The sequence below is a fragment of the Pestalotiopsis fici genome (genome assembly GCF_000516985.1).
Source record: "Pestalotiopsis fici W106-1 unplaced genomic scaffold PFICI_Scf_2, whole genome shotgun sequence".
NCBI classification, from domain to species: domain Eukaryota; kingdom Fungi; phylum Ascomycota; class Sordariomycetes; order Amphisphaeriales; family Sporocadaceae; genus Pestalotiopsis; species Pestalotiopsis fici.
Genome location: NW_006917092.1, coordinates 1148753 through 1173903, shown reverse-complemented (window position 1 = coordinate 1173903; position 25151 = coordinate 1148753). Strand labels below are relative to the sequence as shown.

General features: G+C 40.0%; 7 protein-coding genes across 7 annotated transcripts; 4 read left to right on the top strand and 3 right to left on the bottom strand.

The window, feature by feature from the left end:
* Positions 1-195: 195 nt before the first annotated feature.
* PFICI_02543 (uncharacterized protein) lies at positions 196-672 on the bottom strand (the record flags this gene model as incomplete). Its single annotated transcript, XM_007831124.1, has 2 exons — positions 196-609; positions 670-672. 2 exons carry the CDS (start codon positions 670-672, stop codon positions 196-198), a joined length of 417 nt encoding a protein of 138 aa, XP_007829315.1.
* Positions 673-1489: 817 nt separating this feature from the next.
* PFICI_02542 (uncharacterized protein) lies at positions 1490-2829 on the bottom strand (the record flags this gene model as incomplete). Its single annotated transcript, XM_007831123.1, has 2 exons — positions 1490-2430; positions 2505-2829. The coding sequence occupies 2 exons, from the start codon at positions 2827-2829 to the stop codon at positions 1490-1492; spliced, it is 1266 nt and encodes a 421-aa protein (XP_007829314.1).
* An 879-nt stretch (positions 2830-3708) lies between these two features.
* On the top strand, positions 3709-4451 carry PFICI_02541 (uncharacterized protein; the record flags this gene model as incomplete). The annotated part of the gene is made up of 2 exons (XM_007831122.1): positions 3709-4201; positions 4267-4451. 2 exons carry the CDS (start codon positions 3709-3711, stop codon positions 4449-4451), a joined length of 678 nt encoding a protein of 225 aa, XP_007829313.1.
* A 1411-nt stretch (positions 4452-5862) lies between these two features.
* PFICI_02540 (uncharacterized protein) lies at positions 5863-7413 on the top strand (the record flags this gene model as incomplete). The annotated part of the gene is made up of 1 exon (XM_007831121.1): positions 5863-7413. The coding sequence occupies one exon, from the start codon at positions 5863-5865 to the stop codon at positions 7411-7413; it is 1551 nt and encodes a 516-aa protein (XP_007829312.1).
* Positions 7414-10099: 2686 nt separating this feature from the next.
* Positions 10100-10807, top strand: PFICI_02539 (uncharacterized protein; the record flags this gene model as incomplete). The annotated part of the gene is made up of 1 exon (XM_007831120.1): positions 10100-10807. One exon carries the CDS (start codon positions 10100-10102, stop codon positions 10805-10807), a length of 708 nt encoding a protein of 235 aa, XP_007829311.1.
* Positions 10808-11833: 1026 nt separating this feature from the next.
* On the bottom strand, positions 11834-13511 carry PFICI_02538 (uncharacterized protein; the record flags this gene model as incomplete). Its single annotated transcript, XM_007831119.1, has 8 exons — positions 11834-11888; positions 11941-12038; positions 12121-12229; positions 12282-12531; positions 12578-12689; positions 12738-12836; positions 12891-13332; positions 13387-13511. The coding sequence occupies 8 exons, from the start codon at positions 13509-13511 to the stop codon at positions 11834-11836; spliced, it is 1290 nt and encodes a 429-aa protein (XP_007829310.1).
* Positions 13512-14143: 632 nt separating this feature from the next.
* PFICI_02537 (uncharacterized protein) lies at positions 14144-14755 on the top strand (the record flags this gene model as incomplete). Its single annotated transcript, XM_007831118.1, has 1 exon — positions 14144-14755. One exon carries the CDS (start codon positions 14144-14146, stop codon positions 14753-14755), a length of 612 nt encoding a protein of 203 aa, XP_007829309.1.
* Positions 14756-25151: the final 10396 nt, after the last annotated feature.

Below are 25151 nucleotides of genomic sequence, written 5' to 3'. Positions count from 1 at the left end.
CTCTCCCTTGGTGGGCTCGGGGATATTGCAGTGGAGTGAATCTCATAGAATCCGTAGTAAGAGAGGCTTCTGCAAATGCCTCTTTAGAATGTGCACAATTTGTAGCGCTGGCGTGTCGCGTGATATCCCAAAGTCTGACTGATAATGTAGAGTGACTGGAAGAGGACCTTGTAACCCCACGCAGTCAAACCCGGCCTATTCCTCCATCTCTTCTTCCTCGTAGGTCGGGAAAGCAACTTGGAAGCCCTCTTCGTCAACGTCTTCGGCATCCTCATCGCGAAACGCAAATGCGACAATCTGGTTGTCTTTTAGGCCCTTGGCCAAGGGCTTGTCATCGGGGGCAGCACGGAGCGGGGTCCAGCCCTGGCTGGGATCGCTCGGGACCGTCAGAACAGCAAACTCGATGCTAGATGAGTCGTCTGGGACGGCGACGGGCGGAGCCTCTCTGTCTGCCTTCAGACCGTCGGGGAAGCGCTCCTTTATTATTTCCAGCAGCTCCGATGCGATGTCTGAGAACTGAGAGTTGGAGTCTACAAACAGGAAGATGCTGTGAACTCCATACTTGAAGCGGATCGACAGGTCAATGTCGTCCACCTTGTCTCGACGAACCTGTGAAGATCGTTAGTGTTCTCGTAACCAAAGACGCCGTGACTTTGGTGGAGAAACTACCATGATGCGGCGATGTCTTCCCTCTCTTTGTGTCCTTGTTTGCAAGTCGAAGGCTTTGGCACAAGCGTTCTTCGTCTCTTGATGAGGAGGAATGGTCCGTGTGCGATTTTTAAGACAATAAAGGTGTCGCCGCAGGTTGACGTAGTGATTGATGCTCAGGCAAACACGTCGGCACGTGAGGACGTGAGAGTCGCTTAAGTGGTGGGGCGAAATAGCTTATCCGTCACCTTGGGCAGGCCTCCACTGCACTATCAATAACCTGCTAGGTACTGCAATAATCAGGCAGCTACGGCGATTCATTTTTGCAGGAACGGGAACAAGGCGCCTGTTTTTTTTTTTGTATCCTCATATAACATTGGAAAGGAGAAAAAAGAGAGATGTCAATAACATTGTCCTGGAATATATAACACCAACCCCCCGTTTTAAATATCAAGATGTTCAATTAAAGACGATCAGCAAATGACTAGACACTTCTGTATGATCCCACGATCAACTAATAAAACAGGACGGTGTGTTATGCAATAAAATATGTCTTTTTGTCAAGTTTTCATAGATTTGTCCCTAAACAGCCATGACTCAGGTTCATCCAATCACCTAGGTACCTCAATAGGCTCTGTTCAAATTTCAATACTCTTCATGCGTAAGATTCACACATAATTTATCTGTAGGTTTGGGTCTGTGTCATTTATTCATAGTATTGTATCTTTCATCATTTCCGTGTCAGCTGATGTGTCATACCAATCCTTTATCTAAAGAATCTACTGGCCAGCCATGTAGCGATACCGTGCTTAATCATCCGCGCAGCGACGGCAAGAATCAATTATGTGACGAGCCCGCTGCAATATCCTTGAAATCCAAACGTCCAATACGAGTCATCCGACGTATTGCTCATGAACAATGGTTCATGAACAGGCGGGAGATCGGGGTTGACAAGAGTAGTGAGACCCATGATATTTGATCCTTCAATTCCAACGGGATAGAGTGTTGATGTACATGCAGTTAGGTTTCCCCAGTTTACGCTGGTGTAGCCGCCTCCCGGATTGCGATTTGTTTCGATGCTTGCAATGGCTATGAGGGCCGGGATGTAGAGAAAGAAGCAGTAGGTGTATATCCGATAAAATGGCGAAGAAATGCATGGGATGATGGTCGTTGTACTCATGCCCCGCAAGAAGTAGTATAGATATAGAATAACGGTAATGGTCAAAAAGACCACGTAAAGCATGGCGGTGGAGAACATGGTGGTAGTCATGAATCTTCCAAGTGAATTCGGTGCTGGGTTGATCGGTACAACGTACAATGCAGAAACGGCCCAGAATAACACCAGGATGAGCATGTAGACGGTACGAAACACTCGCGATGGCCAGTACGAGGTCGGCCTGTAGCGTGCGATAACATCCATAGGCGAGGTGGGTCGCGGGGACATGAGATGCTCTGTACTGCCACTCTCGTCCTCGGGGACTGATGGGAGTGTTTTCAAGGGGATATCGCTCCTTGTGTTGTATATGTAATCCTCCGTGAGCCACCTGGCCGCGAAGAGTCTCAGAAGCCCAAGGATTGCGATTGGCGTAAATATTGAGTCGACTCCAAGCATTCCGACGTAACTGCCGCTAGATTTCACGTTGACCAGAGAATCCACCAGAGGATAGAAAGCGGCAATACCCTGCGCTACTGTGATTACAGTCTTGATTGTTGTGCTCGAAACAAGCTCTGCGTGGGGGTGCTCAGGTAAGTGAATGCAGTAGGAGGCTGCAGATATGATCACTATACGATTTACTGTTAGCAATCGCGGGCCCTGGAAGCATCCCAAGACAAGCTTGACGTTGGGGTGTACCTACTGTGTTCACGACCATCCCAACCAATTTCCGTCCAGAAAATGGCATTGCTGGCAGCCATATCAGAATTGCTCCAATAGAGAGCTCGGATCCTGCGATCGGTAATTGCGGCATACCGCCACAAGATGGACGTTGGATTATAATGGCAAACGTAGTCGTACCAATGTGGCCTCTTTGCTGCCAGGGAAGACCCCGATGGCGAGCCCGACACAACGTGAACAATCAGCGGTGCAAGACACAGAGTCAGAAGGGAGATCCATTCCGAAAAGGGAATACATTTGCTGTTGAACGACAGCGGCAACAAAACATAACGAGTTAAGGCAAGCATGATTGCAAGAAAGGACGTTGATTGCTATGCCACACGTTTTACCTCTGCAAAGGTCAAAGGGTGTTTGCCTTCTTATTGAGAGTGGTGAAAGATGCATTTCAGCATGACCGTGAGGCAACAGAGTCAAGGCCTGACCCGTGGAGAATCCGAATTGTGGTTTGCGGCGCAGTAGGCTGTTATTCCCTGAAAAGTGGTACTTACGAGGGTCGGCGTATCCATGCCGTCAGCTCAGCTCAAGCATAATGATGGAGTCTTGTATGTATCTTGAAGATCCTTTCAGGAGTGGAGGTTTTGAATGCAAAACGTCGGATAACAGTTCCCAGAGCTCGATGCGATTGATTGAGCTTGAGCAACATTCCGCATGCTCTAGTAGAGTATTCGGGCATATTTAGCAATGTTAAGAGCCGATAAGATGATTGCTCATATGCTTAATTTTGCAAGGCATTTACCTGGACTCTGGAAAATTATGAGTTTTCTGTTTAATTGAGAATTGGATTGGCTGATACGAATTGCGCATGTGTATTGTTTATGTGTATCAAAAAAGCAGCCGAAAATAGCAACACAGCGCATCATGAAATGAGCATCACCCCTTGTGCCCCATAATTTACTGGGGGAGGATCTTTTGGGACACTAAAAACTCAGCCCGAGCAAAATTCGGCCAAGTCTGCAGCGCCAAATCTCCATGTGCATATCGATAACAGAAACTCGGAATCATTAATGGAACATCGCACGATCCTACGTATTGTCCGTCGCATGTCTGGCATCTGAATCTATAACCAATAACTTATCCTTATCCACAACTTCACGACTTACGACTGCAACATATAGCACAGAAACCACAAGCAAGAGCCCAGCCGAGCCGGGGCGCCACAGTCGAGCATGTCGTTGCAATCTCCATCGTACGAAAAGGTGTTGAAGCACGTCAGGGAGCGAAGATACGAAGGCGCAGAGTCACAAACAAGAGATGGACGCATAAAACCGACGCGCGAAGAGTACGAGAGGCTATGGAGAGAGTCGAGACTGTCGCTGCCGCCCATGGTCCGGATACCAGGAGCTGCGCTGGCAGCCTTTGGCATGGGCATGACGCTGGGCCTCGCGCACGGCAGTCAGATGGCCGGTCTACGGTTTCGAGCCGAACACGCACACAAGCTTCCCACGACCACGACCGGATGGTATCTATATCACAAGAGCAAAAACTATCACCTCATGTTTGGCGGATTGAAGGAAGGCTTCCGGAATGGACTGCGCTTGAGTCTAATCACGTCGGCCATGTTCTGCACGGAGAATCTATTCGATGTGTACCGGGGCTCCAAGGACATGTTTAACACCATTGCTGCCAGTTTGGCTGTAGCGGGCGGTTTCAGTTTAATAAGTATGCCTCGCCCGATTGCGTCGCCGATGCTTGCATCATCATTGCTAACCCGAATTGATCTGTAGATCGATTTTCAGCGGCCGAAAGTGCGAGAACGGCACGGAAGGGATTAATTGTTGGTTTTGTGTATGGCGGCGTCCAGGACCTTCTCTCGCTCGCAAAGGGTCGGCCCGTTGGCTACATCGAGTTTCTACGGCGGCATGTCGGCGGCGGCAGCAGCGCACAAACGCAGGAAGAACATATCATGTAATACTCTCCATCATCATGCCATCGTAATGGAGATCGCGAGTGGTGAAAGATCCACACTAGTATTACTGCTCGGTTATTCATGGAAAGAAGCAAATGTCGCCAATTTGCACGACAATCCATAAGCACATATCTGGAACCCGATCTGTCTGGAGAACCCACTTTATCCTGGGGACACAATATGATACCGCTGACTGTTGCCGAATCAAACATTGGCAGAAAGTTACCTACACTAGGACAGTATGCCCGGCTAGGAGAGGCGACCGTTTCTTTGTATGCACGATTCGCCCTTTTCGCATTGCGCTGCCGGAGTCTGTTGGCAAAGTGGATCAACCTCTGTTGGGCTGCAGAACTGTTCAGCTGTTGCATTGCGCGATTCAGTCGGAAAGCAACCCAAGATAATTGTCAGCGATTACCGTGAGACGCATACCATTCGGCAATCTGGCTTTCACCGTACAGTAGACGACGCCCGGCTGTCTGTCCAGCAGTGGCCCCCCACACGAACGGGTTTGACAATCACTCGGTTCAGTGCTGCAGAGTGCCGACAAGGACAAGCACAGAGCTCAACAGCCAGGACAGGGCCCGCCCAATTGCCAGAGGCCAAGCAAGGGCATAGAAAAAGAAGCTCCCTTTCCCCACAGAGGAGCAAGATAAAAAGTAATAGCCAGCTCCACTCTGAGCCGAGCTTGATGATTTGGAGCCGAGCACGCTTGAGCGGTGGCGCGAAGCACTGACACGGCACGCGGGAATCTCTGGCATCTTGAACCTTCACCGGGGTCGTGGAACCAGAAGCTATCCTCTAAATAGAGTTGGTCCCCTCCTGCTGCGCTTACTGTCTGGTGCGTGCATGCCGCGGCCAGCAACGGTAGCGCTCGTGATTGGCCAATCGAGGGCTATCGCATCCGGCTATAGGCGGCATTCTTGACCATCATGCTCCCCACCCACGTGACGCTACGTGATAAGACAACTGCTTGTGAAAGCGTCTCGAGCGTCTTTCATCAATGATAGTATTGATTTCATACAGGCCAAGGCGCGGGCTGGCCAGGGAAAAGCAGGAGGGGCAAGCTGCTTTGCGTTATTGAGTCCACGGCCTGCGCCAATCTTACGTGCCTCATTTCTACGGCCGTTGTACCATTGATTGCGATTATCGGAGGCAGGCACGAGCCGTCCATCCAGTATCAGCTTAGCCACTGTCGTCAGAATGTCTCCTAAAAGGTTGATTTATAGACCCTCTACCCTCTCCCCTTTGTCTACCCGGTGGTTTTAAACTTTAGTCTTGACCTCATATTCTCGACCTGTCTCTCTGCGTAGTACTTGAGTGTGATCCTCCAGATCCTTCTATTTGAGCATCTTCAAATTCTCTCCATTGTTTGCGACAAAAGAAACAATCCAACTTCAAAAAACAAACGACAACAATGCTGCAGGCCCCATTGGCGGGAAGGCCCTTGGCCTTTCCTTCGTCTTTGAGGATTGTAAAGCATCAATCATATGTCTTCCTAGTAGCCCGGTCCTTCGCGACAACGCGACCTGCCTTGGAACCCACCGAGACCGCCAAACGTCGCCTTCACTCGACCTCGAAAACTGCCCAGGATATTTCCATCATTGACACCAAGTCCATCACCGACCTCAAGTCTCAATTCGCCGAGGAAGCAAAAATGGCAGCCAAGAAAAAGGTTGTGCCACTTTCCGTTCTTCCGCTTCCTACGGTCCTCCGTACGCTTGCCACGACGACCATTTCATCTTCGCCAATCCTCCTCCCGCCTTCGCTGGCCGCCATGAACGTGCTTGCGCACACTGAAAACCCGATCTTGAACCCCGACAAGAACGCTATACTCGGCTGGTTCTTGAAGAAGACCTTTTACGCACAATTCTGCGCTGGTGAGAATGCTGGCGAGGTCCGCCAGACGGTCGACGGTCTGAGGAAGATGGGTTTCACTGGTGTCATTCTGGGTTACGCCAAAGAGGTGGTTCTTTCCAAGTCGCAGACGGAGAACTTGACCGCCTGTGACCATGGCATCGAAAAGGACGAGTGTGTTGAGAAGGAGATTGGACCCTGGACTGCTGGTACCCTGGAGACCGTCCGACTGGCTCAACCCGGCGACTTTGTCGCTCTCAAGTTTACCGGTGCTGGACGGCAGGCCCTCTACGCCCTCAAGAATCGACTTCCCCCTCCCAAGGAGCTCCGTGCCGGTATCGACCAAGTCTGCGACTATGCTCGCGAGCGCAACATCCCTCTCTTGTTTGATGCCGAGCAAACTGCTCTGCAGGCAGGCATCGACGACTGGACCCTCGAGTACCAGCGCAAGTACAACAATGTCCCTGGCCACGCTCTTATCTACGGTACCTACCAGGCCTACCTCAAGGCTTGTCCTGCCGTCCTCGGCTCGCACCTCCTGGCTGCCGCCAAGGAGGGCTTCACTCTGGGTATCAAGCTCGTTCGTGGTGCCTACCTCGGCGCCGACCCCCGTCACATTATTCACGACACCAAGGAAGACACGGACAAATACTATGATGCCATTACTGAGTCGTTGATCCGTCGCGAGTGGAACGACATTCTCAAGCAAGACGTCGAGTACCCCCTCGTCTCAATTCTCTTGGGCTCACACAACCTCGAGTCGGTGCGCCGTGCCCGCGCGGTCCGCGACTCGATCTCCATCCCGGCACCAACAACATACCCGTCCAAGGGCCCGGTCGGCGAGCTGGCCATTGCGCAGCTGCAGGGCATGGCTGACGACGTGAGCTGCGAGCTCGTGTGCGTCAAGAAGCGCGACGACCGCGACAGTGCCATTGAGGAGAGCACCAAGGCCTACAAGTACATTGTCTGGGGCACCACGGGCGAGTGCATGAAGTACCTGCTGCGCCGTGCCAACGAGAACAAGGACGCCGTCCAGCGCACCCGTACCGGACGTGATGCCATGTGGGGCGAGCTCAAGAGACGCTTCTGGGCGTCTTTGGGCCGTGCCTAATCATGACATGCACATTCAGCATCTACTTGGAGTCTTTTTCCTTTCTAATTTCTCATGCATTGATTTGAGCGATACGGTGTTCAGGGAGTTTGAGAGCGTTATTGGCGAATTGAGGCGTTTTTTCATGACGACAAAAGAGGACGAGCGAATACCAAAGTTTGTGCACATTGACTGCAAAGCTGTTCAGGGATAGAGTGATGCGGAGCGGGTGGAACATGGTCCAGTTTTGACATCCAGTAGAGAGGATATGGTCTAATGAAGCTCATGATTACGGCTGTAGTACCATTATTGATAGAAGAATGACACTATTTTCTGAATATCCTTGGTCTGGTATACTTAAAAACATCCTGTTGATGTTGTGTGGAATGTATCGCTTGTCCCACAACAGCCTGCTCGAGTGTGTAACATGTAGCATTAGTATACGATCCATGTACGTGGGCCTTCTCCGAGACTTGTCCTCGTGAACTCGAGCGACCTTGCATAGCACGGCGGAGATACCTACTATGATTCTCCACAGACAGTAATGATCGTTTCAATAATAGTTACTAAACATAATGAAACTAACCAGTCCCTGTCATCACCGCCTCCTCCACAAGACCGAATCCGGAAGACTATAGCATCTCGGCTATCCGCGGACGAACTAGTTGTGATATATATCCACTTCTTTTTAGCACCAACCTGGATCTGGAGCGGAGACCAAGACAAGGGGAAGGAATTGAATAGCAAGGAACCACAAAAATCAATTGAAAAACTTCATTCGCCATTGAGTTTCAATTGAAAAATGAAGAGACTCACGAACGGTCTTCCTCGGCCTTGTCGACTTTAAGAGGGTCCTAAGAATGTCTAGACTTGGGAGTATTTTTCTCATGGTAGGACTGGGATGCAATGATCCTGAGATTGGAACACCCAAGTCACGCGAGACGCGCTTCAATGAGCGCCAGTGGGCTCACTGTGAAAGACGCCTGTCGCGATGAGTCTAGCGACATTTGAGAAGGGATTCGTAGCCCCATGAGTAGTCTCTCGCCGCAACCAATTCCTTTCGTGCCCAGAAGCGACACCTTGGAGTATTTGATGATGGATGATCGCACTGCATCGAAGGCCAACAAGAAAACTTGGACTGCCGAGCAACTGGTGGCCAACAGATCAAGATTACTGATGTAGATAGCCAAAGCAACACCGACAGTCTTAGCTTCACCGAAAGGGTGGGCGACAAAGCCAAAAAAGATTGTCAAATCTTCCAGTTTCAGTCGGTAAGAGTACGCAAATCACGAGCGTTCATATTAGGCACATTCGTCATTATGTGATACAACTGGTCCTACTCACATTGCGATGCCTTGTATTTTCTCCAGGTGCGCCCGCATTCAAAGACAACCTGTGTCGATCAGCTGAAAATGCATCACTCTTTGGGCTTGCAAGGTTAGAAAATTGTGTAGAAGAGATACACAATTACCTAATCACAATGGAAGTAAATTCCTTTAGGAATCGTTCACGACGCCACAAGGCTTGATACGACCTATGGGCTGTTCTTCTTGCCACTCTGCAGGCGCAGCAAGTGAGCATGAATCCATGGCCGTCTTCGCCATCATCAAATTTGAGAGGCAAGCTACGAGCAAGATTGAGCGAGGACGTATTACAGGTGGTTGTACCAATAATGATCTAATTATTCGATTGTATTTCCCCTGATTTTGTTTCTTTCAAGGGTCTACCATAGCGTTGCGGCCGCTGCTTGTCTACATCCCTGTTGAGCTGTGATCCTAGGCCGTACCATGTACCTTTCCATTAAAGCCGTCCCGCCCGAAGGATTGAAAAGGTAGCATTTGGACTGCTAAACGTCATCAGCGAACGCATTGAGCGATTTTCATACTAATTTTAGTCGTCGGCGAGGAGGTAAATCTTCTGAAGGTCAAGGAATGTCTCACAAGGCGAAAGATAGTGCTCCTCTGGGGTCTAGGGGATAGAACAACAGAGTCGCACAATTATCACCTATTCATAACCTCCAGTAAGGTAAACGAAGTATTATCAGTTATGATGTGACTCGGATACAGCACGAATGGACTCTTATACTCTTAAAGATGCATCGCCAAGCTAGATCCTTCACGCGATGATGACTATGCGATTTGATGTTTCAACTGAGGCAAAGAGGTCTTTTTCCTTGTCAAGCTTTTAGGATCAACAACCCTGTCCGTGCCTGTGACGTCGAAGGCTTGGCCTATAAATGGACTGCGGGAGCAGAATACTTGGCGGCGTCGCCGCAAAAGCTTATTGGAACATGGCCAACCTGAAGAGGTTGAATATCTTTAAGGGAAATAATGCTAAATCCAACATTGATGATCATTTTCTCTTTTCTTTGATGCCTTCAGGCATCAATTCCTGCGATGAAGAACATTTTCTTCAGCAATGTCGCATAGGCGGAATCCTCTACGTAAATATGGAACGAGATTGGTAAACGAAGGTACAGAGGCCGATGACATTTCTTGAGACTCTAGAGCAAATCGCGAGGTGTTAATGTTAGGAGAAGTAATATAAATATGCTTGGGTTCTCCGCCGAAAACGAATCAACACAACTTCGCCAATCTCAATCATATAACTCTCATCTACAGCTACAAGCCAGCCTTTCGACCCTTTCGCGTCTGCAAGATTTTAACACAACATTTGACCCAAATACACTCCCCAGATATCAAACATCATGTACTCTTCGGCCATTCTAGCCCCGCTGGTATTATACTTGGCTGGCACAGCTCTAGCCACGCCAACACCAGTCATCCCGGACAAGCGCACCGCATGTGCCGTGTCTGTCGACGAGACTGTCGACGCATTGGGCAACCTCGCCGTCCACTACAGCGACAACAAGATCAGCCTCGGCGATCAAGACCCGACCGACTTGTTCAAGCAAGTCGGAACAAAGTGTGCAGATGCAGGCAGCTGCGATCCAAATGCATGGACCGGGAAGGGCCAGGAACCAGGCAGTCCAGAGGGTCTTGAGGATGTTGACATCTCCATGGTCGCCCACGGCCTCTACCCCGTCTGGATCCACAACGGGCTCTATGATGCGCTCATGACGGCCCTGTCAAAGGCGGTGAAAAAGGAGACCAAGACGTACACGCCTAGTACGACTTGCACGTCCTCCATTGGCTGCTTTGGCTCTTCGGACAAGTCCATTGACGTCTACACTATCCCTGACTGGATCGCCGTGTACTGGTATGATCCAGATGACTGCAACGCCGACCCGGCGTTCATGGGCGTCCAGACCTCGGTCAAGGTCGAGGGAAGCTCTGGGTTCTGCAGTACCTTTAGCACGCTTGGAGGTGCGCTCGCAAGCTCAATAGGAGCTCCCGGCGGCGCTGGCGTGGTCTTTTCCCTGCTAGGACTTTCGTGCTCCCTCGCCGGCCAATAGATGGTATTCCTATCTCATGGGCAGCTCATGTATGCTGAATAAATCGAATGAGAAGGATACAGGCACCCAAGCGGGCGTGATGTACATTTTTTCTGAGTCAACCAAGGGTTATTATTATGAGTAAATTCCGTATCTTGAATCCAGTCAATACACAAATGCACTATTCAAGACAAATTCTGCCAAATTGCTTCTCTTCTCTCCTAGCGCGGCGGCGTTCAACATCGGGAGTGTGCTAGCAAATTTGGATTTACCGTTAAGGCTTCATTCCCTTGCATATGGCCAGATATTTTCAATCAAAGATTTTTCTGCGATCACTCCAATTTGTTAGATCAACTATAAATTAGCCAAAGAAATGCATGATTCTAGTAACAAGCTTCGACTGCCCCATACTCTTTCCCGTCAACTTCGAAGGAGAACCTCATAAGTCCGGACTGATTATTCTCCACCAAAATGTCAAAATTCAACGTGGAATATTTGGCACCGTCACTTTTGCGATATTTCTTTTGAAAATAGCGGTCAGGAATCTGGTGCAAGTCAAGCACCAACGTGCAGTTCACCCGCACTGGACATCGATGAGATCAGTTATGATACGCTAATAAAAGTTATCGGAACCCGTTTCACTGACTATTCTCGTCCGGATATTTAGTGACTGGTTCTGTTGACTCGTATAGATAGGTTGTCATCGTTGCACTCGACGTCTTCGGGTCGTGGCCTTGAAATACTTGGTAACGGGCAGCGCGCATCCTCTTATCGCGATCCAGTTCTTCTCCCTGTTGGTATCACGTCAGACCACGATTCCCAGTAAGCCTCCACGATACAAAATAGCAAGGGACCTACTTTGCGGATATTCCAAGTCATCTTGTCACATGCATAGTACTCTTCCCACACCCGCCAAACTTTCGGCCTCCCTTTGTCGGCAGTCTTGTCATATTTGTGATAGGCTTTCGAGCCGTAGCTCTTACCTGCTCTTGTAGAGACTACAACTGGCTTGGAAGAAAGTTTGCTCAAGACAGCCCCCCTACCAGATTAGCCAATATCCATGCAGGAAGGGAATTGAGCATACATCATTACTGCTTTTCGGCTAATAACTAAGATTAGCACATTGCAGTTTCTACCTTTTTTGATGTTCTTACGCAGCTTCTGGTTGGACAATCTTGACCTTTGGGATAGACTCTTCAAGCTTTCGCCTCAAATATTCATTTGATCCGAACCCTCCGACAAGAAATACAAACTGGAAAATGAAAAGTGTCAGCTATACGGATAACTGTACTAAATCATTCAATCAGGGATGAGAAGAGTAAAATTACGCATACTCGTACTTGGCATCTGCCTTCACTTGCCTCGGATGCACTTTTGATCTGACTGCGCACCAAATCAACGATCGTGTTGATAGTTGGTTCAAACATGTCGGCAATGCGTTTGCTTCATCGATATTAGCGTTTGACATAAGCAATACAGACCATAAGCTGCTCACGCCGAAAAGGCCATGGTGTTGCTCTCAAGGCCCATCGCAGGATTATCTGGGAGTTGGGCGGTCGGGAAGGTCACGTATACGTCGTCGTCGTCAAGGCCACGGAAGGCCTGTTTGACGTTGACATCAAACTCTCTCATCGCAGCTCGATATGCTTTGGTCGTTTTTAGGGCCATAAATTGGGTTGAGCCAACTGTTTTTGCTACCTCCTCCTGAAATCGTGCATCGATAGCAACGGAGCCAGCAACAGCACCTTTCATCAATTAGTTGGTGCTTCCACGTGTGATTTTCAATCATACCAGTCGATGCAGTGAGCGGGGTAAGCCGCAGTGGCTCAAGTTGGTCGACTTCGTATGTGACGAGATCAACCGTACCACCTCCTGCATCGCAAATGACAACAGCGTTTCTCTCCTGGATTCAATCAGCCAAAAGCACTGCAAATCAAATCATGAGACTTACCTTCAGTCCTTTTCCTTTCATCCAATCCAATGTGTACAAAGCAGCAGCCTCAGGCTCTGTAATGAGGTCCAGAGGGTACACCCCAGCCTTCTTCGCAGCCTTTATGACTCATTACCTCCAGAAACATGTATCGCAGAGGCTGCCAATACTTACTTCAAACGTCAGCTGTTTGGCTTTGTCTGACCAAACAGCTGGAACTGTAATGACATATTGCTTTTCATACAGTTTATCCAGCTCAATCTCATCTGCTGCTATACTTGTGCAAATCATGTTTGTAGCGTGATTATACAATGCGCGCATCAAATCTGCTGCTACCTCCTCAATCGGCTTTGGGAGATTCAAAGGATCAGCGCAAATATCCGTGACATCGTAAGGTTTAGGCTGATCAGGGTCAAATAGTAATTTGAGACCAAAGATATGGTCATCCAGAGGATTGACTTCATAACCCCATTTGAACTTTGAGTCCGAATGCGGCAAGTACTGGATCCTGGTTGGGGCTTTGTGATTGCTATCTCCATCACCTGGCCAGCTGCGAATGTTATTGATGTCTGTAGAACGACTGACAACACCATGGTGGCGGTATACATAGGCAACTCTGCTTTGCAAGTAAGGTGATTGTTTTGAAACCTAGGCTTAGACATTCACATACCCACTAAAGGTTGTGCCAAAATCAAGAGCAAGTATAAGGTCGTTCTTCCGTGCGAGGGGGATGGCGTTCTGATCCACCTGCTTACGCTGGCGGGCAAGCCCAAAGAGTGATGAAGTCTTCCCCATCGAGTCGACGTAACGATTCTTTGATCGAGCGTGAGTGCTGTGGACAACGAGAGGCCGTGACCCGGAGACATGAAGATGGCGGCTCCTGGCGTCAAGTTTTAGGTGAATTGGTTACTTTGGCAAGGCGCCGTATTCTGCCACCAGGCTGTCTAGCAATTTCAGGCTGCTTTGTACAATTGAGCGACGCGGCATAATTATGCGCCGTCAACATGGGCCTGAAAGAGGCTGTGCAGCTGCATTGTGTGGCCTTGCATTGCTGGAAGCCCGGCTGACCGAATCATATACCGACAGCTGTTTGTATTGCACATGCATGTTACACTATGCTTACATGGTGGGGAGACACAGCCTCGAGCAATTTATGACCAGGTCACATCTGTGCTTTGAGTGTCTAATTTGACGCTTTCAGCGTCGCTCCCAATTGCATTCTTAGCGCATTGGCGGACCGCCTGTTGCCAGTCGCACGGAGTACTCTGTATATAGGTAGATACCTACCTATTTACGCGTTGAAGATGTCAGACAGCACCGCGCATGAATCAGGAATCATTCTGATACCTACAAAATCTGGTCGTTTTCTATTTTCCAAGCTCGAGTAGCTATTACTCGAGGCTATGCTGTCATTCTTGACCCGTACAATGGCATCGGAAGACGAGGAAAATAACCATGTCGTGGTCCCCAGTCATGCAATCCAAGCTCTGACCAATGAATTCAGAGGTGGAGTCGGAGAAGTGCAAGAAGCCATTCGCAAGCTGAGAGAAGATCTTCAGAGCAGCGAAGCAACAACTGATGCATCAAGAAGGAGTCTGCCAAAGGCTGAAGCAACCATTGACCCGGATCACCAAGCAGAACTCGCTCGAGCCGAGGATAAATACGATAAACTCCTCGAAGCATATGAGCAGCAAGCCTTGATAATCTCGCAGCTTCAAAGTATGAGGACCCGGACGGGGCCTAAATTCGGAACACCAACTGATGACGAGATAATCAACGACTTCACCCGGCTGAAGGGTGCCATTCTCCAGCTTGTTCGAAATCATATAGTTGCCAAAGGTAAAAAAGGCATGGAATCGATTGATCCGCTTTGGGTACAGAGTCAAGTGGCAAGCGGTTTGCATCAAAATTATTTTACCAAAACGGCACGGCCCTTTGGGTTCAGGAGTACCGAGATAAACGATGCGCTCCAACGATTAGAGATAAACGCAGAGATTCTGGATTATGACGGTAGGATGCCAGTCACTCCACTACCTTGATCCTTCTTCAATCGACTAATAGTGCTTCAGAAAATGATTTACGAAATTGGCGCGTTGCCACTATTCAAATCAGCGAGTGGTTGAATGACCACCAGCCAGTCTCTGAGCAACTAGATCATCATCAAGTTGCGACGTCAATGTGGAATGAATTATTACACCCAAAGCTGGGCGCAATGCCATCAGTCATCAACGAGCTCAGCAAAGTATGCTCTATATCCCACAAGTTAGCAATGAAGCTCCGCACAGCAAGGGTTGAATATGCATGGGATCAGGTTGGTGAAGGCTTTTCACGGCAAACTATGGTCATGGATCATCCAGAGATAGCTGTGATCCGGTCACTCGATCGATCAAAGGTACCTACTGGATCGTTAGCATTTGTAACATTTGGGGGTCTGATAAGGGGAGATCCTATCACCGGCCTCTTGAAAGATGGTCACAGCAGACTTCTTCCAACGGAGGTTGTTTTAGATTAAGAAGAATGCTTTGTCACGGAAACCTAAACATAGCTTTAATAATTGGATTGGAATAGTTCTATCTCTATTGATGTACGACTTTCATATAAGACTCTCAATCTCAACTTTCGCGCATTGGCGTTATGGGGCACTCTCGGTCGAAATAGATGTAATTCGCATTACGTGTTAAAGGTAAATAGCAAAAAAAGACACTTGAATTCTATTGACAATTGAATAGTGAGGCTAGTGCAGTCGGGTACGGGGGCCAACGAAGAGACAAATGTCCGTACTGAGGGCTCGCAAAAGAGGTATGTAGGTACCTAGGTAGCCAATGTAAGCCTGTTAGGTACCTACGTAGGTACTAGGTACATACCTATGTATGTAGTACCCAAGGCACATGCATATATGGTCAGAGTACATGCCCACCCGCGTCTGCCGCGCTCAATCCAACGTCGGGCGTAACCTGCATGATACCTCAAAGTACCTAAATGTAGTAATGGGGTAACCTGGTACGTACCTAGGTATTTAGAAACTGTTTGCGGGTGCAAAGCGATCTGTAATAAGGGAATTTGCGGAGCTTAGCAACACTAGCAGCTGCCTAGATTATACAACACTCTTTACACCACCAAAAAGACCACCTACTAGGTATCATTGACTACCATTGTTCCTCTTTTTTCACTATTTCCAGGTGTGTTAGCTCAGTTGTATCCTAATCCCGGCTATATATTTCCCGTCATAGCTCTCCGTGCCAAAGCTTTAGGTGCTCGTTCAGCGTCCTGTCAGCCTTTGTTAAAGAATCAACAAGCACAATCTCTGCCACTAATAAAATAGGGAACAAAAACCAAACCAAACCAACCCTACCTAAAACAAACAGCCGTAAGGCTATGGCCTTTATATAGTTTTTAATTAAATAGCATATAAAATCTTAAAATATATAAAAATAGTTTTAATTAAAAAAAACGATAGATCGTCCTATATGCTAAACGCAACGAAAAACAAAGGCTTATAAGTCCCGAAGGGACTTATAAAGCCACTTTAAGCTAAGCCTTTATAACCATTTTTAATAAACATCTTTAGCACCCTTATATCAAATCTCCTTTAAGGCTATCCATTAAGCCCCTTAATAATAGCATTATAAATTAATAATAGCGGTATTATATTATCTACTTCTTTTTCTTATTTATATTAAGTGCCATAATTTAATTATTATTAATTTTTTAAGCATTCCTTATCGCTCGTCGTTTAGCATCGGTAATAGGCTACTTGCTTATTTCCTTATTTATAACCGCTATATGCTTTTTAAATTCCTCCTATCTATTCCATCTTTATATATAATATAATAATAGTCGATACGCAATATCTTAATTAATATCCCCTTTCTATATATATAAAGTTAACCAATACCCACCGTTAATATCTCGGAGGCGAAAAAAAAAATATCTAAAAGGATAAAAATTAAATATCGCAATTAAAATATCGATAACGACTTTTTTCCTCCTTTTTTAGTTTATATTTATAGCCGGCAAAACTATAGATTAAATAAAAACAAAAAAAAAAGGCTTAAAGGTAAGGGATTTAACTTTAAGCCTAATCGAAAAAGTAGGTAAAAAATAGCGAGCAAAACTAGCCCCTTTTTTTTTAATAAACTTTTTTAAGTATTTTTTTGGCTCTTTCTTAAACTAAAAAACGGTATCTTTAGGGAAAAGAGGTTTACGGTCCTAAGCCCTAACTAGGTTAAAAGCAGCTCGGTATTAAAATTGGATATATTTGCGTATAATATCATAAATAGGACCAATAATCGTATTATATAAATCGTATATTATTTCCGAATAATTATAATACTTTAAGCGCACAAAATCTTAATTAATCCCTAAATATCAAATATATAAATTTATCTATAACCGTTTAATATTAGGCATAAAATATTAATCCTTTTTTAATACGGATAACGGATTATACAAAAATCGGGAAAACCAATTTATTACTTTTAAGCCACAAAACCAGGAATTAGGTTATCGAAAGACCTTAATTAAATTAGCGCGGGCAGGATAAAAGCCGGATTTAGTGGATTTAAGTCTTTTTTACTATTTCCGAACTCGGTTAAGGAGGACTTTCGCTTTTCTTTTACGAAAGCTAGAACTATTATTGTCGATAATATATAAACGTCGGTAATTAAAATTAACTAGCCCGCTAATCTAATAGTTATTAATATTTTAATTAGCAGCTTTTTGTATATACGGTATATTGTTAACCAGGAAAAGGTATTTTGCACTTATATTTTTAATATTTTATTAATATTATATAGGCAGGCGATTTATTATAGTATTTTCGGGAAAATAGGCGATTATTTTAATTATAAGCTTTATTACGATTTTATTATATAAATCCTAACGGTAATATATAAGCAGCTTAAAAATAGCAGTTATCTCGTCGTCGTTAATTTATATATATTCGCCTACTTTTTTGATTAATAATACTAAATTTTTGATAATAAGTCCCTAATCGCGCTTAGGAACCTATTCCGGAGGCTTAGCATATTATTTAATTAATAAATTAATAGCCGTTATCGAATTATTTCCGTATTTAATAAAATCTGCTATATTCGAATAGGCGGGTATCGAATATATAAGCAATTTAAAGCTATTAAGCTTATTAAATAGGCTATTTTCGCTTTAACTAATATAAAATAGGTAAATTATCTTAAATAAATTATATAATTCCTTCTCGTCTACCTAATAAACCGCTAATACTTAAATAAAATATAAAAAATCCGATTTAGGCAGCTGCTTAAATTTTCTAGCTCTTAAGTAATTATCGGCTTTATATTTATTTATATTAGGTATTTAAGGTTTTAGCCGAAAAAAAGGTATGGTTAATAGGTCGTAAATTTGCGGAGGTATTTAAAAAATAAAAAGTATTTAAAAAATGGATAGGTGCTATAGCTGGTAATCGCAGAATATATTAATTAAATTTAAAATAATAAAAATGATATTAGCTTAGGTAAAAAAGGGAAGGGCGAAATTTGGAAATAAAGGTTAAAAGAAAATGGCAGGCAAAGTAAAAAAAAAAAAAAAAAAAAAAAAAAAGATTTTTGTAATAAATGGTTTATAGTATGGTAATAGATCTAATTTATATACTTTTTGCCGTGGTTGCTATAAATAAATTATAACCTGCTTTTGGAAGGTACGCAAGTTATTTACTTATAAATAAAGCTCGGGCCCCTTTTAACTGGTTATAAAATATTATATTTATATATACTCTTTTTCTCCCTATTTATTATTATAACCACAACCCGAACAACAAAATTAATACCATCTCCCTATTTATTTAATTAAATTAATTTATTCTTTTCTCCTTATTTAAAATATTATTAAAAAACTTTAAAAAAAAGGGGAAAGGCAAAAAGCTCGTAAAACCACCTCTTTTTTTTCCTTGCGACTATATTACTTATCCTTATACCTATTATGTTAAAAAGCCTAATTAGGCCGATTTTATTAAGGGCTTCGAAGCTTTTGCTTTTTATTGCGACCGGAGCCGTGCTAACGTTTTTGCTAATCGTCCTAATATTGGCAATTTATTAAAACGTAACGGCTTATATCGAAACTCGGAGCCTCCTAAATTAAAAAAGCCTTTCGAAAGCCGCAATTTTATATATAACGCTTAGTTATTTTTTAATCCTAATCCTATCTTATTTAGTCGCTTTTTATTTAAATATCCCGAAAACCTTAAGCATACTAGCCCCCGTAATAATTTTTAAATATCGAATTATTTTCTGGCTAAATAGGGAAATCGCGGTCGTAATCTTAATTAACTTTTTTTAAGTATTAAGCAATTACCCGCTCCTTCTTTTATAGTTTTTCGTATACCTATTATCGAACCTATATATGCTTTTAGCCGAATTCGATCGTCGGTGGCTTTTATATTAACTTTTTAATTTAAAATCCTTTTTATTACCGAGTATATTATATTTGGAAAAGAACCTTTTAATATTTTTCGGTACCTTATTTCCCTTAAAAAGGTTATATCGCTATAAACTAACGAAGCCGAAAATAAGGACCTAAAGCGAAATTTAATAATTTATAAGGTAAGTATTCCGGTATAGGCCTGATTATAAAGAGTAGTATCCGGCTAATTTATTTAAGTATTTAAATACCTAGTAATCTTAATTTATAAAGGTTTTGCTAAGGACCGTTATTTTCGTTAGGAAATTATTAATTAAAAATTTTGGATAATTATATATATAAATGCTATTATAATAAAATTTTTAAATTATAGCAAATTTAAAGAAAATTATCGTATATATCCGTTATTTGCGGAAATTAATAACGGCTCGTTATACGGTCGTATCTTTTACTAAATTTTTCGAAAACCTATAAAAATATTTGGTCTTTTTATATAGATATACGGAAAGGAAAATATAGTTCCTTGTTTTACGTATAAAACCCGTTTTCGATTAGCGGAATTTTAGCATAATCGTAAAAAAGCTTATATAGGAATATATCCGTTTTTAGGTTATCGATTTATATTAAAATTTTTAAAAAACTAATATAGTAATTATATTATAAATATTATAATATATAATTGCGAATTCTAGTATAATTAATTTAGCGCTTTACGTATTTTGTTTTTTTATCGCAAAAAAAGCGATTTAGATAATTCGAATAGTTTAATATTAATTCGGTTCGAAAAAAAGCAGTTTTAGGAATTATAAAAAGCTATAAATAAAATATACGGAAAAAGGAATTAAATATAATATAAAGAATTAAAAAAAAAAAGTTATAATAAGAATCGTATATATTTAGTAATAATTAAAACGATCGTATAATAAAGGAAAAAGGTTTTGCGCATTAATTTTAGCTTATAATTTCGGTATTTTATTATATTAAAATAAAATAAAACCTTGTAAATAAAAAATATAAATAAAGCAATATAAAAAAAAAATATAATAAAAGGTATTAAAGGAAATAGTTTTATATTTAATTTAAATATTATTAGGTATTTAATTAGGGAATTTAAACGTTAATATTTATATCCGATATATCGTTAATAGCTTTCCCTTAATTTAACACTTTTTCCCCGGTACGTTATATTATTTATTTAGTTTATAATCGAATAACCGGAATATTTCGTAATAATAATTTAGCCTTATGGTTTGCCGCTATCCGAAAAAGACTTTTAGTTATAGCTATTATCTAATAGTTTTATTTAGGGTTATTAGCTTTCTAAAATCTTTTTTTATTTTTATAGAATTTTTTTAGTAGTCGATTAAGAAAAAATCCTTTTAATTCCGTATTATCGACTTTTTTTAGCACGTATAAAAACTTATTAAAAATAAACTTAATTAAATATAGCCCTTTTTAATAGTATTTAAATTTCTATGCTTTTAATTTATCGATATATTTAAAAAAGTTATATATAATAACCAAATTTCCGATACGTAATAGCGTATTTTTTTATAATAAAATGCGTTTTTTAAATATTAAATACGTAATTTGCTCCTAATAATCCTAAATAATTTATTTAATTTTAATTAAATCCGCTTTTAGTTTTATAAGCATCCTAATACGGTTTTCTAATATTTTATTTTTTAATATATAAAAGTCCTATTTAAAAATCTTTTACGTAGGTATAGCCGATTCGAAAGGAAAAATTAGATAATATCCGTATATAAAGAAAAAGGGCGAATACCCGGTATAAAGTCGTATCGAAATCTAATTAGCAAATATAGCGAATAGAAAAGCCTTATTTTAACTAATGCTTAACCCTTTCGTAATAATCGAAAGTATTTTAATAATCGGTATATAACCTACTTTAATTAGTCCTTGGCTTTAAGGAATATAAGGAGAACTTATATATAAATTAATTATAAAATTATTAATAAGCTTAATTAATTCCTTTTTATTTTCCGACCCGCTATTTACTTTTAGTTGTAACGGCATTTCGTATTTTAAAATAATTTTCCAAATAATAAAATCTTTAATCGAAGCCGAATTAATTATATTTAAGGCTTTAGCTTTAGGATATCCATAAAAGGCGTCCCTAGCTTTTATAATAGCGGTTTTTTTATAATATAACCCTAAAAACTAAATATTTATAACTTATTTTATAAAAATATTTAAGGGCTCGGAAAATTAAAAAAGGTTATATTTTTTTCTCTTCGTCGTAAATTAGCAAGCTATATAGGATTTAATTACGTCGGCAATATTATCGAATATTTTTGGCTAATAATATAATGCTAATACCGATTTATAAATAATATTATATTTACGATATCCTTTTTATTTATAAGCTTAGGTAATAATATATATTCGTTTATTTTAATTATTAAATATTCGTTTATAATTTCTAAAACCGAAAAGTTTCTTTTAAAATATATTATTTTAAAAAATATATTTTAGCGCGGCTTTTTTAAACCTTATACGTTTTTTAAATCCTATTTATAAAGGTTCGCCTATAGTAAAATATTTAATAATATCGAAATAAAACTAAAAATAAGCGTCGTTGTTAACGATCGTTTTTATGCCGTTTTAATTATTATTTAAAATATTAAACGCAATTATTAAAATATTTAGTTTTATATTTAAAAATTCGTCTAAATCTCCTTTTTAAGTATCGTTATTTTTATTAAAAGGTTTAGGCGGCTTACGGAATAATATATTTATAATAATATAAAACTTTTTAGGTATATAGCGGATTTTAAAGTCGAAATTATTAATTTAAGCTAATTATTTCGTAATTAATACGCCGGGTAGGTCGTTCGAGCTATTATTAATTTGCGCGATTAGCATTTAAGCGTCGGTTTTAATTATAAACCGAATACCGTATAAATAGTTTTTTAGTTTTCGTAATGCTTTTAAAAAGGTACGATATTTTTTTTTCGTAATATCGTAATTTAATTTTATATCCTTTTAAATACCGCTTTCGTATCGAATAAATCTTTTTTTTTTATTTTTAATAATATAAAACATAATACCCTATCTAAGACTACTAATATTAATTAAAAGAACGATAATAATACCGTTCCCTTATTCGAATTTAGCAAAAACTAAAGCTTAAATAAAGGTATTTTTAAGCTAATTAATATTAGCTTTTTTTATATCCCTAAAAATAAAAATTACTCCTTTGCGTAAAAATTTAGTTAAAAATAAATTAATAATAGCGTAACCTATAATAAACGATTTAAAATATACCGTTAGGCCTAAAAAGCACTAAACATCTAAAACATTATCGAAGTTTTTCCATTTTAGGACCTTAATTACTAAGGATTTTCCGGGTTTCCGTCCGTAAATACCACAAAAATATCCCACTACTATTATAAAAAATTAACACTATTACGTTTTCGCACCGCTAATAATAGCCCTAGCTAGCTTATAATTAACTAATATTTTATCGATATTAATTAAATGCTCGAAAACCTATTTTCGTATATTAGGGTATACTATTTTATCTTTTCCGGACTCCTTTTTATAATAAAATAAAAAGCCTTTAATACCAATATTATTTACGAAGCTTTATGCAATATCCGGCTTAAAGTTATATAGAATCCTCCCAAAAACTTTACAAAAATAAGCAATAGAATTAATAGCACCTTAAAGAATAGTTATTATATATAATAGGCCTAAAAAAGTTATAAACGTTATTATATCTCTAGATTTAGGGTATAATATAACTTAATTATATTTAAAAAAAAGGTCGGCTATAGTAATTATCGTATAATTAGCCAAATTTTTTGCAAAAATATCGCAATTATTAGGGATCTTAATATCCCTTTTCGTAATAGCATTATACTTAATTACCGAATTAATTAGGCGAAGGCTATTATCTTTTTTTATAATTAGGAACCAAATATTTCGGTAGATATTATAATAAAATTCTATTATTTATACTAATCGCCTCGCCTTTAAAAGCTCGATTACCTTAGGCATTAAGGCTTTAAATATAAGGATATTTTTTAATTATTAGGCCTTATAAAGGATAATCGGGATTTTATATAATAACGCAATAATATCCTTAATTTTGCCGTTTTTTGTAAAATCCTATACCAATGCCCCTTTTTTTTTAAATAAAATTTTAAAAAGCACCCATTTCTTTTAATTAATTATATAAAGATTAATTTTATTAAGCAATTTATTTAGGCGTTTAAAAGTAAATCTATTTCCTTTTGCTAAATTAAACTATTTAAATATAATTTTAAATAAAGGCCCTTTCGCATTTTACGGTTTTATAATTTCTAAAGCTTTAGCCTATTTATGCTTTTTCTAATCTATATCTTTAAAAAGGACCTTATTTTCTTTAGGTTAATTATTAATAGATATAACCTTTTTAAACTTAAATTTATATATAATATTAATTTATCGCAAAATACAAATTTTAATATCGACGGCCTTTTTATACTTATATATAAATAAGGTATTTAAAAATATAGCTAATTCCTCGTCCAAAAACGACCTATAAACTACATCTTTTTAACTAAATTCGATACTATATAAAAATATAGCATTTATAATTATCGGCGAAAAGCCTATAATTTAATATATAATATTAAATAAGGGTTCCTTTAATAAATTAACTTGGATTTATACGTAATCCTCGTTAGCTAAAAAAGGCACCTTTTCTTTTTTAATTTAATTATATATAATATTTTTAATAACGTTAACTTCGCGCACGGTTAAAATACCTAGGTTTAGAAGTATTTCAATAATTAAACCCGTTTTAAATATAAGTTTAAATTTCGTTAAGTCGTTAATACGCATTATAATTCTACTATTTCCGAAGGCTATATTTCCGATTATATAATTATTTTAAAAGCCTATATTTATACGGGTAATTTAAATAAAATTTATACCGAGGATTAACTTATTTTTTAATTCCGTATTAAAGACTATATATATTAGAAATATAATATTACAATTAGCGATCCAAACTAGTTATTCGATTATACCAATTATACGTGTATTAGCTCCTTTTTTAAAGCTTTACACTTCTATATTATAACCTTTTATAAGAATAAAATATTTTTTTATATACTCAAAATAAATAATAAAAATTTTAATACCGGTATTAATTAATCTAATAATTATATTCTTTATGTTAATAAGTTTAATACGAACGGCTATTCTAGGTAACGGACTAATAAAATCCTTAGCATAAATAATCGTAACTTCGGGTAAGGAGTTTATATTATAGGTATCGATATAGCTACCGTATAACTAAATATTATTAATTTAGGGTCCGTCGATAAAAAATACTTATACCTATAATTCCTATCCGTTTTAATTAATAAAAAAGCTAACGCTAATCGTATTAATAAATATAATTAAAATAGCTTTCGAAAAAAAATAAAAATCCTAATTTAGCAACGCCTTATTCGAAAAATATAATATTTCCGTATAATTTTGGTTACTTATATACTTTAAGATATTAAAGGCCTTAATTAAGCCCTTTTTATATTTAGGTACAAAATCTATTAGTTAAACACAAAAAATTAAAAACAATTTATTTAGGAATTCTTTTATTTTCTCGTCGAAGAATTCCTGCTTAGCATTAAATCGTTTTTTAAGTTAAACTTAGGCTATTTCGGCCTTTTATTAAAAAGTAATACTAGGCTTTACTATAATATCTTAATTAACCGGTTTTTTAAATATTATTTTTGCTTAATTAAATAAAGGAATCGCGCTTTTATTCGTAGCTGTTTGCGAAAAAGGAATATCGCCACTTTATCCTAATATAGCATATATAATATTAGTAATATTAAATTTATCCGGTTTATAAATACAAGCGATTTTTCGCTTTTTTATAATATTATATACCTTTATTAAATATTTTTTTATTTATTTAATAATATTCGAATCTATTATAAAAAAAGCAAGGCCTCCGTTAAATAGCTCCTAATATCGGTATTTACCTATATTAGCTTAGCTTAGGTATTTAACCAATTAATTAAA